This window comes from Lepisosteus platostomus, chromosome 7, assembly GCF_059453375.1.
Source record: "Lepisosteus platostomus isolate fLepPlt1 chromosome 7, fLepPlt1.hap1, whole genome shotgun sequence".
NCBI classification, from domain to species: Eukaryota; Metazoa; Chordata; class Actinopteri; order Semionotiformes; family Lepisosteidae; genus Lepisosteus; species Lepisosteus platostomus.
In genome coordinates, this window is record NC_142617.1 from 11,885,936 (window position 1) to 11,902,519 (window position 16,584).

General features: G+C 37.9%; 1 protein-coding gene across 1 annotated transcript; it reads right to left on the minus strand.

The window, feature by feature from the left end:
- Positions 1 to 2,960: 2,960 nt before the first annotated feature.
- Positions 2,961 to 10,461, minus strand: vstm5 (V-set and transmembrane domain containing 5). Its single transcript, XM_088639258.1, has 4 exons — positions 10,211 to 10,461; positions 5,015 to 5,341; positions 4,466 to 4,609; positions 2,961 to 3,327 (listed from the first exon to the last, which is right to left on the minus strand). The coding sequence occupies exons 1-4, from the start codon at positions 10,287 to 10,289 to the stop codon at positions 3,257 to 3,259; spliced, it is 621 nt and encodes a 206-aa protein (XP_088495384.1). The 5' UTR covers positions 10,290 to 10,461; the 3' UTR covers positions 2,961 to 3,256.
- Between the last annotated feature and the right edge of the window lie 6,123 nt (positions 10,462 to 16,584).

A 16,584-nucleotide genomic window follows, 5' to 3' on the forward strand; every position in this document is an offset into this window, starting at 1 on the left:
GAACAATGTAGTCAGGTGATGTAGTGGCTACGTGACTAGTGCGCTAACTGAAACTGTCATTCTTGGTGGAAATTTGTGAATTTTGTAGGAAAATGTAAATCATGAGATGAATGAAAGCTATGGTGCCCTTTACTTGCAAGGAATGGGTAATGTTTCTCTGTCCATTAAAAGCCTTAGACAAGACGATCTGTTGAAGTTAAACAGAGATGAAAATGAGGTTATGCACTTAAGACAATATTGCTTCATTTCATTTTCATTGGAAAGTTTGAGAGCAGATGGATAAGAAAAACTTAGATTTGCTGAAATACTGTGCTACTGTACCTAATCAAGTCATGAAGTTTGATTTTGTGTGAGTATCTCTGAATGTTGCGTTGATTTACAATTAAGTTGTAAATCAACTATTTTTACTTTTTAGTGTAACTACAATTTCAGTCACAGCAGCATAGTTGTGACAGTACTTGGGAAAATATCACCAGTTTTAAATTAGATTACACTTAACAATCTAAGTTATAAATGTACTTATTACTTCAACTGAAGTTGAGTCCAGTACTAATGTATAAGTACAATACACCACATATTATGTAGATACAAATACCCTTTTTTTCTGTTTACCAAAGACATTAGAACATAGTATACAAGTACTAGCAGGTATTTCTATACTGCTATTTTTGGGGGGTATGTTTCTACATCAAATTCTCTAATTTTCTCTATGGTTACTCTTGCCAACATCCCAATCTTTCACTTGCAAGAACATAAAGCAGTCTTCCAGAATTAACTTAAAAAGTCTTATCTGAAGAAAGTCAGCAGTATGTTTATCTAAAATGTGTCCTTTCTACAGTTTATTCACGGGTCGGGTTTCTTAATTGTGCTGTTCTTGGTGTTGGAATTCTGACAATTGCACAACTTGAATTAACTAAACAAACTCAAGTTAAATTCCATGGAAGCTATTTTTGGAGCTGATGCTTAAACACACCCAGAAAATGAACATTCTTTCCTCATTAGGCTTTTGGGTCTGCACTCTTGAACTTTTGATGAATGGGGGGGAAGCTTAAACAAAAATGAGTCAGATGAAAGAAGGTGTAAGTTATAAAAGGTGAGCAAAGTATGTGCACTCCTTCAAAATAAATATTGATAAACTTCTTCCCATATGCCTTTCATTCGCAGCATGTCTATTAGTTCAATAGTCTTCTATGTAGCCCTGTATTCACAAAGCATTTCCTGCAAATGTAGTAGCAACATTTTTTTTCAGAAAACTAAATATTCACACAAACCATCCACAAAATGAGTGGTACAATTTATAGCTTTTCAATTTTCACAGTTTTCACACTCATTGTGGTGAAAGTTATTGTGAATTTCTAGTAAACCCTTCATGAATATGCGGTAGTAGTGAAAGCCTAAAGAGTACTCTGGTTTTTTCACTCTGCTTCTGACTTTAATTTAGCAAATTAATTCACAAGACAGTTGTTTTTTTATTAGATCTTGTAAGTTGATAATTGAAAAGTACCTGCAAATAATTCAACTTGCATCCCCCCTCATAAAGGCCATTATTCTGCACAAGCTGAGGGAATTGTCGTTAATGTGCAGTAGGATATCCTCTTACCAGTACTTAAGTGACCTGCCCAGGATAGCTCTTTCTCACAGGGTGTTACGACAAAACTATTTCCCACCAAATAGGCTCAAATGCACTTGCAAATGAGATTAAAAGGAGTTTTAAACATGTAGGCATCCATGTTCATCAATGAAAAACCTGCCACACACTCCTCCAGGCACCATCCAATCAACTCAATCATGCTCACCTGCTCCTGGTCAGCTCAGCCTGTATTGGTTGAGAAGAATTAAGCACAGTGCAATGGATGGTAATTGACACGGTTGTGATTAGCAAGTCTCGCCTTGATGAATAGGACTGATAAACTTACATAAATACATACAGTTTGTAGTTCACGTAGGCAGCTGCATCAGCATGCATAGGCTGCAAAGGAACCCGTGAGCCGAAGAAGGCTCAACAGCTGAAACGTTTCCTTTCTTCTCTTTTCAGCATGGAATAAACCTTTACTTGTTCCTTTGCAGCCTACGCATGCTGACGCAGCTTCCCTACTTGAACTACTTCAGCCTGCTTGTGCTGCGACCCACTATGCCTTCCTCTAAATCTTTTTCTAGATCTCTTCGTCTTTCCTTCTCCTCCTCCTTGGGCTACCTGCCCCCTTCTCTCACCAAACCAGCATTGCGTAAGTTTTGTAAGCTCTTTAACCAATATGGGGTAGGAGAGTTGGAGTCTGTCACAGCAAAAAACAGGAGCAATACTCCCTGGACGGGACACTAGCCCATCGCAGGGCACATACTCATAGCAGGGCAATTTTATTAGAAGCCAATTAACATACCATTGTGTCTTTGGACTGGGGAGGAAACCAATGCAACCCTGGGGTGAACATGCAAACTCCATGCAGATAGTAGCCCAAGTGAGGCCCTGTGAGGCAGCAATGGTAGCCACTGCCTTCCTGTACCTCCTGAGTGATAAACTTAATCATCTTACAGCTGTTAGAGATGCAATCTTAAATGTATTTATTTCTGCAATTGGCATTCTTTGTCCAATCTTAGGCAAAGAAATAAAAAAAACGTTCCTTAGATTTGTCTTCCAGATTACAGCATAGTGCAAATTGCAATTTTGCAAGGCCTAAGTTTTCTAACATTTGGTACCCTTTTGCATTTGCTATTGTTTTTGAATAAAATGATTGCTGAGGTGTGTATTAGTCAGATAAGCTAATAAATTTGTCTAGCAAATGAGCAAACGCAGGCTGTGTTTTATTTTTAACACAGTTGCCAAAGAAATGTGCATGTCCAAAAATAGGAAAAATAAACATAACCCGCATGATATTATACAATGGATATATCTGAATCCTAAGACTTTTTCAGATAAACTCTTTGTAGTGTTTTTTTATTTAAATAAAACAATTCAAATCAGATTTGCGTTGCTTCTGTTTAAATAGCAGCTTGCCCACTGTGGACTGTACTTTCAGATGGCTGTGATAATGATCCATGGGGCTTATCAGCATTCATCAGTGTCTCACTCGTTCTTTGCAAAACACGAGAGGAAAATGAGGACATGCGCAATGAAATGGGGATAAAAAAAGTTTGTTCCTCAGCTGGTTTGTTCAATTGCTTTTCATACAATAAAGCATGTGTTCATGGTGTCCACATATAAAGAATCTGGTTTTAATGTAGAGAAAGGGAAAAGCACATTTGTGATCACTTCAGGTGATCAGCTATCCTCCTTGCTGATATGTGATTCATTTTCTCCATCAAGTGGTTGCAGCTCAATGACCTCTTGTTCTGTAAAAGAAATATATCCAGTCCAGAATAAGTAAAAACATTGTTGCACTAATGACAAACACACGTTTCTTTATGAATGGATGATTATAGTTATGAATCTTAGTATAGTAAAATATATAATCTTTTGTACAATTACTGTGGTGTTGTTCCAGATTTTCTAGTGGGACAATGTAGAGTCAGGTGGGTAGCTGCGTCAGCATGCGTAGGCTGCAAAGGAACAAGTAATAGGTTTATTCCATGCTGAAAAGAGAAGAAACAAAAAAAACAGTTTGGCTGTGGAGCCACCTTCAGGGGTGAGCTCACAGGTGAAGAAGGCTCCACGGTTGAAACGTTGTGTTTTATTTCTTCTCTTTTCAGAATGGAGTAAACCTATTACTTGTTACAATGTAGAGTTGCTACTTTGGCATATAGTTTGGAATGGTTATTTTGTATGCAGAGTTAAGCTTTATTTCCTTGAATATGTCAACAAAAAGAGAATTTGTGAGAACCAGGTCTCATGAAGTTTTCCTTAATGGAAAACAGCCAGGTGTTAAAAACCACACCCTCCTGATATACTAAGCTCTTTCAGAATTCTAGATTTCTGAGATGTTTTGCAGTTCTTTGAGGCAGCTGCACTATACAGTACATAGTTATTTAAAAAAAAATTCTAGCAGAAACATTTGGCATGACTAATCTCACAGAAATTTTAAAAACGCAGTCTAGCATGGCTACACACTAAAGCAACTATACTTTTTGTATCATATCCTCTAGTACAGGGGTCAAGCACTGCTCCTGCAGCTCCATAATCCAGCAGATTTTGGGGGTCACCTTTAAATCAACAACTGCTAAATACTGGGAACAGTTTGATTTCTTTAGCATAGGTTGATCTGTACTATTAAGTAGCGATTATCTGACAACAAAATGCCAGCTAGCAAAATGGTTCTGTAGATCTCAAGGCATGCATTCCATACCTGGCTTAGTTGAATCAATTCATTTCCTAAATTGATCGGAACTCACAACTGTTCCAAGACTTTACAAATTGATGATTGACTGTGGACAGGATTGACAGGAACAGGATTGGCCACACCTGCAGTAGTGCATAAAGAAAATCGCTTTCCTTGTTATGCTTTATTTGCCTTAAATCAAATGTATAGGTTACCTATCTGTCTTCTGTTCCGTTGCTGCAGTTTTATCCTGTTCACAACTTTATCCAATAACCACATGGACAACATCAAAAATCCTGCTATGGCTCCGAGAGCTGTAATGAAGACAGCTAAAAAATGTAGGTCCTCATAGAGGTTCTCTATAGGAAGAATAGAAAGAAATTAGGAATTAACTAGAGTTGCTGCATCACATTGTTAACCACAATCTATATATCCCCATAGAATACAAGTTTTATAGTTTACTAGAATGAAGAGTCACTACACCATTGGTTTCCTCTTCATCGCTACTGCACAAAAAAGGAAAACACTAGGACTCAACAGCAAACAGAGGACACATGGCTCTTTCCTGTAAACTTCTTTCGTTTGTTCTATCCAAGTCTTGTTCATTTTCTCCCTTCTCTCCTCCAGTCCAGGTCCATCAAAATGTTAATCATCCAGACAAAAAAAACTATAAATAAAGCACACCGTTGTACAACATTGGAAGCACAAAAAAAGGTGAGTGTTCTTAATACTTGATGTGTTCTACGCTCGGCGTGTTTACTTACCGGTAACTTTTAGTATGATGACAGCATCCTTACTGGTTCCAGAAGGTTCTGTCACAGTTATCACATAATATCCAGAGTCTTTTAGGCTTAGGTCTTGCAGCATTATAGAGCCATTGTCGTATGTGTGCAGTCTGTCTTTGTAAGCATCAGAAATGTTCTCATACACTTCAGGCTGCCAGACAACGATGCTCTGGATTCTGGATACGGACATAAATCTCCACTGAATGGTTGGAGTTCCCCAGCACAAGTAGGCCACAGAGAACAGTACATCATCCTGCACTGAGGCATTGATACTGAGGTGAGGGGTTGTTATGGTGACTGCTTCAGCTACAAAACAGAAGCATGGTGAGTACAGTTAAAATCTTAAAATTAACATATTGGTGCCATGTTAATATAGCTCTAATGGTTTATAATGTTTTCCTTTGTTTCCACCAGAAACACCAGGAAATAAAACACAAATGTCACCCAATCTTCTACATCAACACAATTTTCAAGCAGGCCCTGGAGGATTTCTAGGTCTCTTCAGAACAGCAGCACCTGAAGAGCTGGGAGATGTAGTTAATTTGTCACTAACAATTAAAGTAACAATAAGAGTATTTAGGTCATTAAAAGTTGATCTTTTAAACCTGCAGACACACCTACGTTAGTGGGGCCAGCAGGGGGCGCTCACCCTGTGGCTCATGTGGGTCCTAATGCCCCAGTGTAGTGACGGGGACACTATACTGTAAACAGGCGCCGTCCTTCGGATGAGACGTAAAACTGAGGTCCTGACTCTCTGTGGTCATTAAAAATCCCAGGGTGTTTCTCGAAAAGAGTAGGGGTGTAACCCCGGCATCCTGGCCAAATTTCCCCATCGGCTGTTATCAATCATGGCCTCCTAACAATCCCCCTCTGTGAATTGGCTTCATTACTCTGCTCTCCTCCCCACTGATAGCTGATGTGTGGTGAGCGTTCTGGCGCACTATGGCTGCCGTCGCATCATCCAGGTGGATGCTGCACATTGGTGGTGGTGGAGGGGAGTCCCCATTACCTGTAAAGCGCTTTGAGTGGAGTGTCCAGAAAAAGCGCTATATAAGTGTAAGCAATTATTATTATTATTATTATTATTACCTTGCAGGATCACAATTGCCCTGCTCTAGTTGCATTTTGTATTTCTTGGATACTCTAGCATGATGGAGATTTTCTATTTTACCTCTTCAAATGAGATTATAATTTATAGAGAGCTTCTCCATTATACATAACAAAGGCTACAAACTCATATGGCTGCTAGGAGATTCAGCTATTTCTTAAAGGAAACCAGGCCTCCAGCATAAATAATATGGTTGGGAACCTTGATCCAGACTTTATCTAATGTAGAGTCTCCTCTTGTTTTTACACATGTCCTCTAGGGTCTGCCAAAAATACTCGGACTAGAATTCCACTTGGTATAGCTGATTAGCTATATTTCTAACATCCAATGAAAGAAATATGAACCTCATTAGAATTACATGCAATACAGTCTTATGATTCATAATGGCATAGGCCTTCAATTTTGCAATTTTTTAAGAATGCAGTTTAGACTGGTTACATAAACAATTCTCCTTATTTTGAAATGTAATCTTTCATAATTTCTTCACGCAAGAGGCAAACCCATTTTTTTTCTGCATGTGGTGAATTTCAGAAACCTTCAGTAAACAAATCCTTTCTTTAATTCAAAATGCAACACTGAATACACTGAGGGGGCCTTGTTGATAAGGACAGAGGAGTGACTGGTTGTGGAAACCTATAGTGTCTTCTGGCATTCCTTCCAGCTGAGCTCTGAATTACTTAAGTGGATCAATCAGATTTTTAATGAGGATGAGCTAACAAACTTTACAAATCTGCTACTTCATCTATCGATTAAAAGACAAATTTAATAAAGTCTGCAGGACCTCTCCAGGAGCTGGGTTCCTGTACAGCCCTGCTCCAAAGCAAACATTGCCCCTGTTTTTCTGAAAGAAACTGTCACCTTTTGTAGGTGAACTGACCTTCTATTAGGAGACGAGATATTAGTGAAAAACAGTGACTTTTATTGATACTTTCTATCTATTCAAGGCACTTCTATAGGTAATAGGGACTCCCCTCCACTACCACCAATGTGTAGCCCCCACCTGGATGATGCAATGACAGCCATAGTGCACCAGTATGCTCACCACACATCTCCTATTAGTGGGGAGGAGAACAGAGTGATGAAGCAAATTCAGAGATGGGGACTATTATGAGGCTATGATTGGTAAAGGCCAAAAGGAAATGAAGCCAAGACATTGTGGCACCCCTACTATTTTGGAGAAATGACCACGGAAAATCGGGACCTCGGTTTTATGTCTCTTCCGAAGAACAGCACCTTTTTTACAGTATAGTGTCCCCATCACTATACTGGGGCATTAGGACTCACACAGAATGCAAGGTGAGCACTCTGGTCCTACAAACGCCTCTTCCAGCAGCAACCTTAGCTTTCCCGGGAGGTCTCCCATCCAGGTACTGACCAGGCTCACACCCGCTGAACTTGTGGGCTGCCAGTTGTGATTTACAGGGCAAAATTAGCTGCTGGCTGTCTTAAGACATGTCCAAACTTACTAAGAGCCAAGTAAACAGTGTGAAAGGATGGAAATTTGTGAAAAGCATGATAAAAACCATGGGAAAACTACAAACAATCCATGCAAATATGCTGCAGGACAATTTGGTTGTGTATTTAAATTTGGAGATAAAACACCTCTTGTAAATTTTTGTCGGGATCAAGAAGCTTTGAGCGTTGTCCTGTTTTTTTATTTTCTTTGGTAACCTCAGTCTTGTCCAATTCTTACATGTATGTTGTTAGAAACGGACTAGTTCATGGCCTTAACTTTGCTATATCAAGAGAAACTGTGTGAAAGTAAAATAGAAACACAAACAAGTGGTAACCATGGAGTTTTATGTAAACTCTTCTTCTTAGAAACAATGGGATAAATGAATGGAATGTATTTCATTTCTTAAAGTAATTCCAACAATAAAATATAAACATTCCCTGAATGTAATAAAAAATAAAGCTAAATGGGGAAAATCTTGTTTCAGTACTAACATCAGTCAGTTTCAATAGTCATTACAAACATTTTAAGTAGGTAAATAAAAAATGATATTCAACTATCTCAGAAAGTAGCTTTCATTCATTTAGATTTGTCTAAAAATCCACGGAGCTTTGAAAATCAATGTCAGATTGTTGTTGTTTGTCAGATCAATATTCTAATATAAAACAAAATTGTTCTTTAGTAATTTTTCTTCTGTATTTTTACAAGACTCTAGTACACAGATTTCACTTTGGGATGAATAATGTTTGTCATCAATCATGCAGCTAGCAGTGGAATATTAATACTGTTTCTGAAGCCGACACTGAAAAATGAATGTACTTGTTAAAATAGAATCCTATTTTGCAAATAGATATTTATTTATATTTTTAATAATCATAATTCTAGAAATTCCAATTTTCTTGAAAGTAAATAAAAGGGTGTTTAGTATAAAATTTTCCTGATAAGGATCATTTACCGTCATAGAGACACAGCTTATGAGCCTCTATGAAAAAACAATAACACAGGCTGGTGGTAATCGCATTCAAAATTGTCTGCCACCATGTTCTGCTCTAAAAATCACCATCTCTGCCTCAAGCACTCTTTACCATGAAGTGAGGAAAGTAGGGACTAAAACTATTCAGATTTAGGAATTTATTGTTTGTCCCCTTAGAGTACAGATAATGAACAAAAACTTGTTTGAATGTTATGTTTGCAATAAGGGAGCATATTTCATCTTGCAGAAATCAGTTATACAGTAGCTAGGTAGTTTCCTGTTTCTCTAAGAGGGATACATTTATATAAAGACACTTTTCTATATAGAATCTCTGTTGGTCCATTGAGAGATAAAAAAAATTGATGCATTTGATTATTCTTAAATGAAAATAATTTGCCTGTAGTGTACTTAAGTAAATTATAGCAACAGAGCTGTGAACAGGTCTAAATGATGGTTCTAAAGCCATTTATGAGCTAACAGTCTATTACACATAAAAAGCAAAGTGTTCATCACATCTCTATTGTTTCATAATCTAAATGTATTCAATAACAAGCGTGCAGTGAGACAGAGGCAAGAAAATGATAATTCCTGGAGTGAAAAGTTAACGCTAACAAATCTGTCACAGATGAAGTACTCTTCACCTAATTACAAATGACTTTTGAGATACTGAACTCCCTAAAAATAGACCACAATTTTTCTAGAAATAAGAATTACATACTATTCCTGACTGTATATATCTTTCTCTTGGAAGATGCAGAGTGGTCCTGTTGAAGTGTGATTTCACTCTTAATGTATACCATTCCACAAGTACTTGTGGCATTACTTGTGGAATAAAAGCAGCAGTGAATCTCTGCGCTTTCATTGTGGTGAAGCTGTGGAAGTAGAATTGATTGCATTTTAAACCTGAGAGATGCATTTAATCAGAGGACATGCTGGACCACAGTCTCAATTTAAAAGGCCCTATAGAAGAGAATTTCATGTTAATTTTTTTATTTAATTCAGGGTTTGAACAGGACTACTTTTGAGATGCGCTAAGAACAGTGTGATTTCAAAACGTAACATGGAATACTCACAGAAAGTGTAGCTCCTAGTAAGGCAGCTTCAGTGATATTTTGATACTGCTACTTTTGGGTGCACAGTTATAGAACATCATTATCTAGAATCTTTGCAGTTAATTTGGGTGCATGGTGTATATACTCCAAAGTCAATTTAGTAAACAGAAGTTTAACCCAGAACTAAAAGGAAAACTGGTTTAACTAGCTGAGGAAATGTCTGCTGCTGCAATTAACTGCTAAATTCAGTTGTTAATGTATACCTGGGGTGTGGGCTGAATCAGAACCAGCACAACAAGCTACAGAAAGTGCAAATGTTGTTGTGAAAACATCAGAGTATTTGTTACATGCAAGAAATATCTCTGGGCTTTGCTGGCTTTTTTAATCAATACTTAATCATCGATTCAATTCAACACGAAGAGCTAGCCAGACAACCACATATTACTCTGGCTTTTATAAGTGATCATTACCGTTCAACCAGTTTTGAAAATAGTTTTACAAATCTTGATTTTCTGGTAGCTTTGGTAGGCTGATGAAACAGGAAACTACAGAGCGAGTTTACATTGGCACTGGTGGTTGTTACACTTACCCTGCAAACAAAAGCCCATGTAACACAGCACGAAGATAAGAATGAGAGTGGATTTGTTCCAGTCGCTCTGGGTCCTCATCAGAATGCAAGGTCCATTTAAACACTCGCAAAGTACTTCTGTGAAGTCATCCTTAAAGCCTTCTTCTTAAACTCAGCCACTTCTAGACCAGCTGGTGCTGTTCACACATGTCCTTTTAGAGACCTCACAGTTCAAACAGGTTTCCTTGAGCATACCTATGCTATGAAGTTGGTAAGTAGGAGGGGAGCACTCTGAGCGAATAGGGTCTGTCACAGTCTCAAACAGACACACCCAAAACTCAGTCTGATCCTGCCAGGAAGTGTCTGCTTTCAGCTCACATGTACAACGCTCTTCTTTGCACACATTCCACCTTTTCTACATAATGATCACGACAAAAGCAAAATGCAGCCTTTTCCAAAAGTTTTCGGATCTGCAGGCAGTGTACAGTATGTAATACTGCATGAGAGCATGCTGTATTTATACTGTGGCTTTCATTTGTATAAGTCCTATTCGTTTCAGCTCAAAGACTGGCTTGCCTGCTCATTGAAAATCCAGAGTGTTGAACAATTAAATGAGTTTTTATTTGATGGTTCAAGTGCTTCTCTTGTTCTCTTAGAATTTGTACTTTTGGTTCAGTGGAAGTACTGGTTAGCGTAACATTTTTGATCTATTGTTACATTTTATTTTCTCCAGACAAAAAAAAACTGTTTGATTCCCTTCAAATGCTGGTATGTGTCCTGGCTTAAGGATGTAAAGAGCTCAGTTTGCTTCAGTCAAAGTATGCGGCTAGAGCAGTCAGTGCTCATGCATTTGGCTGTCTCATTGTATTCCCACACCAGCCTTGGCAGACAGAGAGGAGTCCTAATTGTTGATTAAAAATATGAGGAGGTCTAATTCTTATTTACTGTTTAAAGCAGCTGTAACTCTAACCACAGTGAAAGGGCTGAGCAGCACTTCACACTCACAATCAAATAAATCAAGATAATGAGAAAAGAAGGCATTCTGCTTTACATTCCAAATAAATCACAAATCCCCATTAGTATTTTAGAGGAAAAATAAAGGAATACTTTAACTAAAATAAGTGCTGAAACAAACAGTATAAACCACCAGAAAATAAGGTGTACGTTCAGGAGCTATATCACATGTACCCTGCAATTTACAACTGGCAGCACACGCTTGGATGGGAGACCACCTGGGAAAGCTAAGATTGCTGCTGGAAAAGGTATTAGTGGGACCAGTAAGGGGGTGCTCACCCTGTGGCCTGTGTGGGTCCTAATGCCCCAGTATACTGTAAAAAAATGATGCCATCCTTCATATTAGAAATAAAACTGATGTCCTGATTTTCCATCTTTATTAAAAACCCCAGGCCATTTCTCAAAAAGAGTAGGAGTGTTACCCTGGTGTCCTGGGCAAATTTCCCTGGACTTCACCAATCATGGCCTCCTAATGAGTCCCATTTATAAATTGGCTTTATCACTCTGTTCTCCTCCCCACTGAGAGCTGGTGTGGGTGTGTGGTGAGCATACTGAAGCACTTTGGCTGCCATTACATCATCCAGGTGGGGGCTGCACATTGGTGGTGGTGGAGGGGAGTCCCCATTAACTGTAAAGCACTTTGAGTGACCTGGACAGAAAAGTGCTATACAAATGTAAGGAATTATGAATTATTATTAATTGTGTCAAACCAAATCAAACTCATCAAGCATCACACAAAGACAAAAAGTTCCTGAAAAGACAGCATCTTAAGACTGGGCTGAAGACATAAAGATTTTGCAGTTAAAACTTAGATTTATTTTATGCTTCTCTGAGATCAAGATCTGTCTGTAACTCACATAAACAGAACAATTGCTGCATTCCAGACCTAGAGAAGGTGAGAAATTCTACTAGATGGTGAAAGACATTAAGTGAAGACAATGAAGTGTTAATTTACAAAGTCCTGACAGAGTTAAAAAGGCTGGCTGAAAATAAAAATGGGCAAGTAAAGACTGTACCACAAATGGAAAGAAAGGTTAAAGTTGTTACAAAAGAAAAGAGAGGAGGGCACTTTGCTCAGGAAATAAACAAGAAAGCAACATTTACATTGGGCGATTGCTACAGTACAGCACAGCAACAGTACATGCTGTTCTAAGATTTAAGAAATAAAACAATACAAATAAAGCAAAATGGGCAAATCTGCACCTTTCAGTTCTTCTCAGAATTCTGTTTGTGTCTGCAGAGGCACCTAACTTGGGGATTATCAGAACAAAGAGAAGCCACTGAACAGCCAAAATCCATAGTTGTCATTGTCAGACCCAATCCCATTGTTCCAAAGACAAGTACTGAGCACGTCAACAGCCTCAGCACTTAATTTACAGATGCCTGCAGGGAACAAACAACAACAGCGGTGATATTGGATAGCTGTCACTTATTTAGCATAGATTTATTGATAGCCAAATTAGAAGCGACTGTGGTTTTTCAGAATGTTTTTTCATATCTTCCTCACTCAGCACCACAAAACGATGGCCTTTTACTCATACTGTTGTAAAGTTGCCAGGTTTTTTTTTTCCCAGTGGCTCTGAGCACTATAGGTAATACCAGACTTTAAATGCTTGTCTGTTATCTCAGGGCAATGATCCGGCACTGTTGGTATTCTGGGGTAGGTTGGATTGTACTTTATCTTATTGCCATTGTAGAGAAATACAAGTTGACAGGGCTGTTATCATCAATTCTAAAGATAAAAAGAATAGACTGCATGCTCAACTGCTTAATCATCAAGCATAATTGAGCGTGCAGTTTATCCTGGTTGGAGTGTTATGAGCAGCTTCAGTTTTGGCTATTTGAATGCTGGCTACAGAAGCTGTGTGTAAAATTCTCCTGTGACCAGAAAAATATTGTGGTATTTTGTGACTAAAAACAGCCAACCTGTTCACCACCTATTTAGAAGTATCACAAAACCTTGAAGTCTGGGAATGGGCAAAATGCAATATATAAAAAAAACCTGTGAAAAACATTGAAACTGAATACAAAAAGATATGAAACAGACACATTCCAATTGTGGATTAAAACGCTGATGTATATTCATGTGTATATTCACAAATAAACAATATAATCGTGATTCAAATAACATTGTCTTAATTAGAAACTGCCATAAACACTGTAATTTATATAACAGATCATCATTTTAGTTTTTCATACCAAAAATGATTTATTCTCTCCACATGGAGTTCTTTCTACAATTATTTACTGCCCTCCAGTGGTAATTATTAAAAAACGTGTGTGCTGGTGAATATGGAATAATGCAGATAATATTAGTCTAGGGATGCTTTTTAGACACGTTTAGATTTAATTCAAGCCAGATTGAGAATGATGCTGTAAACAGTGCTGGTACTCTTCCCTCAGCTGGCCTAATCAGTCCTAGATGGCCATAGATGTGAGTGTATGTACTGTATGTCTGTATCTGTTTGTCTGTCCTGCGATAGACTGGTGTCCTGTCCAGGGAGTATCCTGCCTTGCACCCATTTCTTGCTGGGATAGACTCTGGCACCTCATGACCCTGGATTGGAAGAAGCAGTTAGAAAATGGATGGATGGATTGTTCAATAAAGTAAACTTCGCCTGGTAATTGTCATTAATTGAATTATGGATAGAAAAACGAATTGTTTTGCTGTATTACAGCAGCTTTTATGGCTGCAATGTTAGAAGAAACTCTACAATATACTGTATGTAGTTTAATTTATTATAAAATGGTTAATCTGGGAACAAGATAACTGTCCCTGTTAAAAGCAATGTAATGTGTTATTTTTTAACTACTGCTGTGTGCTGAATTTACTGAAAGACCCCATGATCTATCATTCATTAAACTCTTTAAACTCATATTAATTTCCTACACAAATGTAAGAATTCTTCTGCCAGCTCTTCTGGCAGCACACGCGTTTGAAACCTAAAACTCCAGCCACCCATCTTTCAGATTCACTGTTAATGAACAGTCACTACCCAGTGAATACCACAAGTTCTTCTAGACAGCTTTCAAGCTCAAATGTGTTCCAAGCAATGATGCTGAATGACTGCTTATTTATCCATCTACTGTTTCTTTCAATTCAGGTTTGCTTATGTGGAGTCCATCCTAGCAAGCAAGGGCACAAGTTAACAAGCCCATCACAGGGCAGACAGCTTATTTATGATAATCTGAATAAAGCTAACCATCAGTAAATTCTATACAGTATATTATATATCCATGACCCTGAATTGGAAGAAGAGGTTAGAAAATGGATGGGTGGATATATTATATAATGTATAATTGGGAAAAGTAAGAATGCATAGCCAACCAGGCCAGGGATGGTAGAAAACACCAAATCTCTTCATATTTGAGCACACATGTGCTGTAAGTGAGAAATAGGAAGCAAATGCTCTGAGCATCATGTCAAACAGCCACATCCAAATGTTCAAAATGATCCAGACAGATTGACTAGATCTGTCAAGTTCAAGATCTGTCATTTATTAAGCTGGGTGAAGAAACATTTATTCTTTATAGCTAAGAGAAATTAAGTATTAGCATATTTGCAAGCAATAAATTCACAGCTAAACCCACAGTCATCTGAAAGTGTCTTTTATAACAGTGCATGGAACATCAAGGAAAATGTATCATTTATAACTGCAACAAACTCTCAAAGTTTTCAGGAAAATGACACTCTGTAGTAGAAGGTGCACTGACAATGTAATTGAACAGGAATGAAATGTATTATGCTAATTAACATATCACCAACAGGGTTCTTCAATGGGTCTGTTGTGGAAGACATAGGCTTTTTCTGTGCATTGCCACCACTGGAAAGAATCCAAGCTGTATATCTGTGATACATTAACTACTACAGGTTACAGATGCTGTGTTGCAGAATTCTTTTCCATTCCTAATAGTGTCTGGACAAGCATGTGCCTGGTTTCTTCTGGTCTCTGAGCCCTAGATGCCACACAATATCCTAGTTCATCCCATAGATGTTCAACAGTGCTCAAGTCCAGAAAGAAGGGCGTCACATTCTTGTGTTGCAAAAAAAGCCAGTATTAAATGAACAGCAGGAGGACAAGTTTTATCCTGCAGTAATACTGCCTGAGGTTGAACCCACAGGTATTGAGCCACCATACGGACAGGGTGTCTTCACCCCTAACATGTGGAGTCCAGACAAGAAGCTTCTGCCCAGACCATCACACTTGAACCACCCTATCAATCTTGGTGTTATGACTCATAATCTTCCAGAATGTGCACTATTATTGATGACCTGTGATTAGACACAATGCTTTACTAGGTTAGACATTGCTGATTGTGAGCATCTCAGACAACAAGCATCAGTGCTCTGGATCAATCTCCAACAATCATATGCTGTATTTTTCTAAAATCTTGAAAGCATACAGCCCATAGAAACATACTTTTCATTTGATGCTCAGTATCAGTCACAGCTTTCTTTCTTTTTGGTATTGTCAATTCACTCTTCCTTCCTTTCAGGATACATTTTCACGTAGGGAAACAATATACTGTATGTCACTGAAATGATTTTCCCCCCTTGTTATGAATGAAGGTTCCATCAAAAATAAAACTTTGTCATACCGTAAGACTGCTCTGCTCCCATGTTTATGAAAATGAATGTATTGTGAAGTAAAGCGTTTGCTAGGATTATTACGTCAATTAAAATTTCTGGTCTCTTATTCAATAACAAACACAATAATACCCAAACCTTTTTGTCAGTATCCATTCAGGTTTGTTCTAAAAAATAAAAATCTGATCTCATTTGATGGTATAACTCCTTTCACAGGATATGAAAATAATCAAAAGTAGAGTCTTACCAAATATCTGGTGGTCTTTCTTTAGAAAGAAAAGCAACCGCACAATACCTTGAGCTTTTCGGTCAATACTTACTTCTGGTTCAGTTTTGGCAGGGCGTAAGGAGGTTAATTATATTTAGCAAAAGTTGCTCCTTGAAAACACAATGAGCATTAGCAAATGCTCCAAACGTTTCCTCTTGCAATGAAAGATTTGTTTTTCCAACAGTCAGCATTACTCGGCTCTTGAAAAGGTATAGTGTAATTAAATACTTTTTTTTTTGAGTGCATTACTACAGAAACTGGGTCAAAGGTTATAAGCATTTGGTTTTTAATGTCTTGCATTTATGAACTAAAGTCGTATTGTCTTCTAAAGTTCTCTTACTGCACAATGTTCATTTCAAAACCTCAAACTCTCCTATCAGAACTTTTCATTTAAGTACAAGCCATGAGTGTCTGGATATTTGTCTATGCTTATAATGAAAGAACCACCAAATAGTTTACAATAATAAACAAATAAGAAATTACAAATGTGTATAACAGCTAGGTGAGACATCTTTCCTGAGCCAT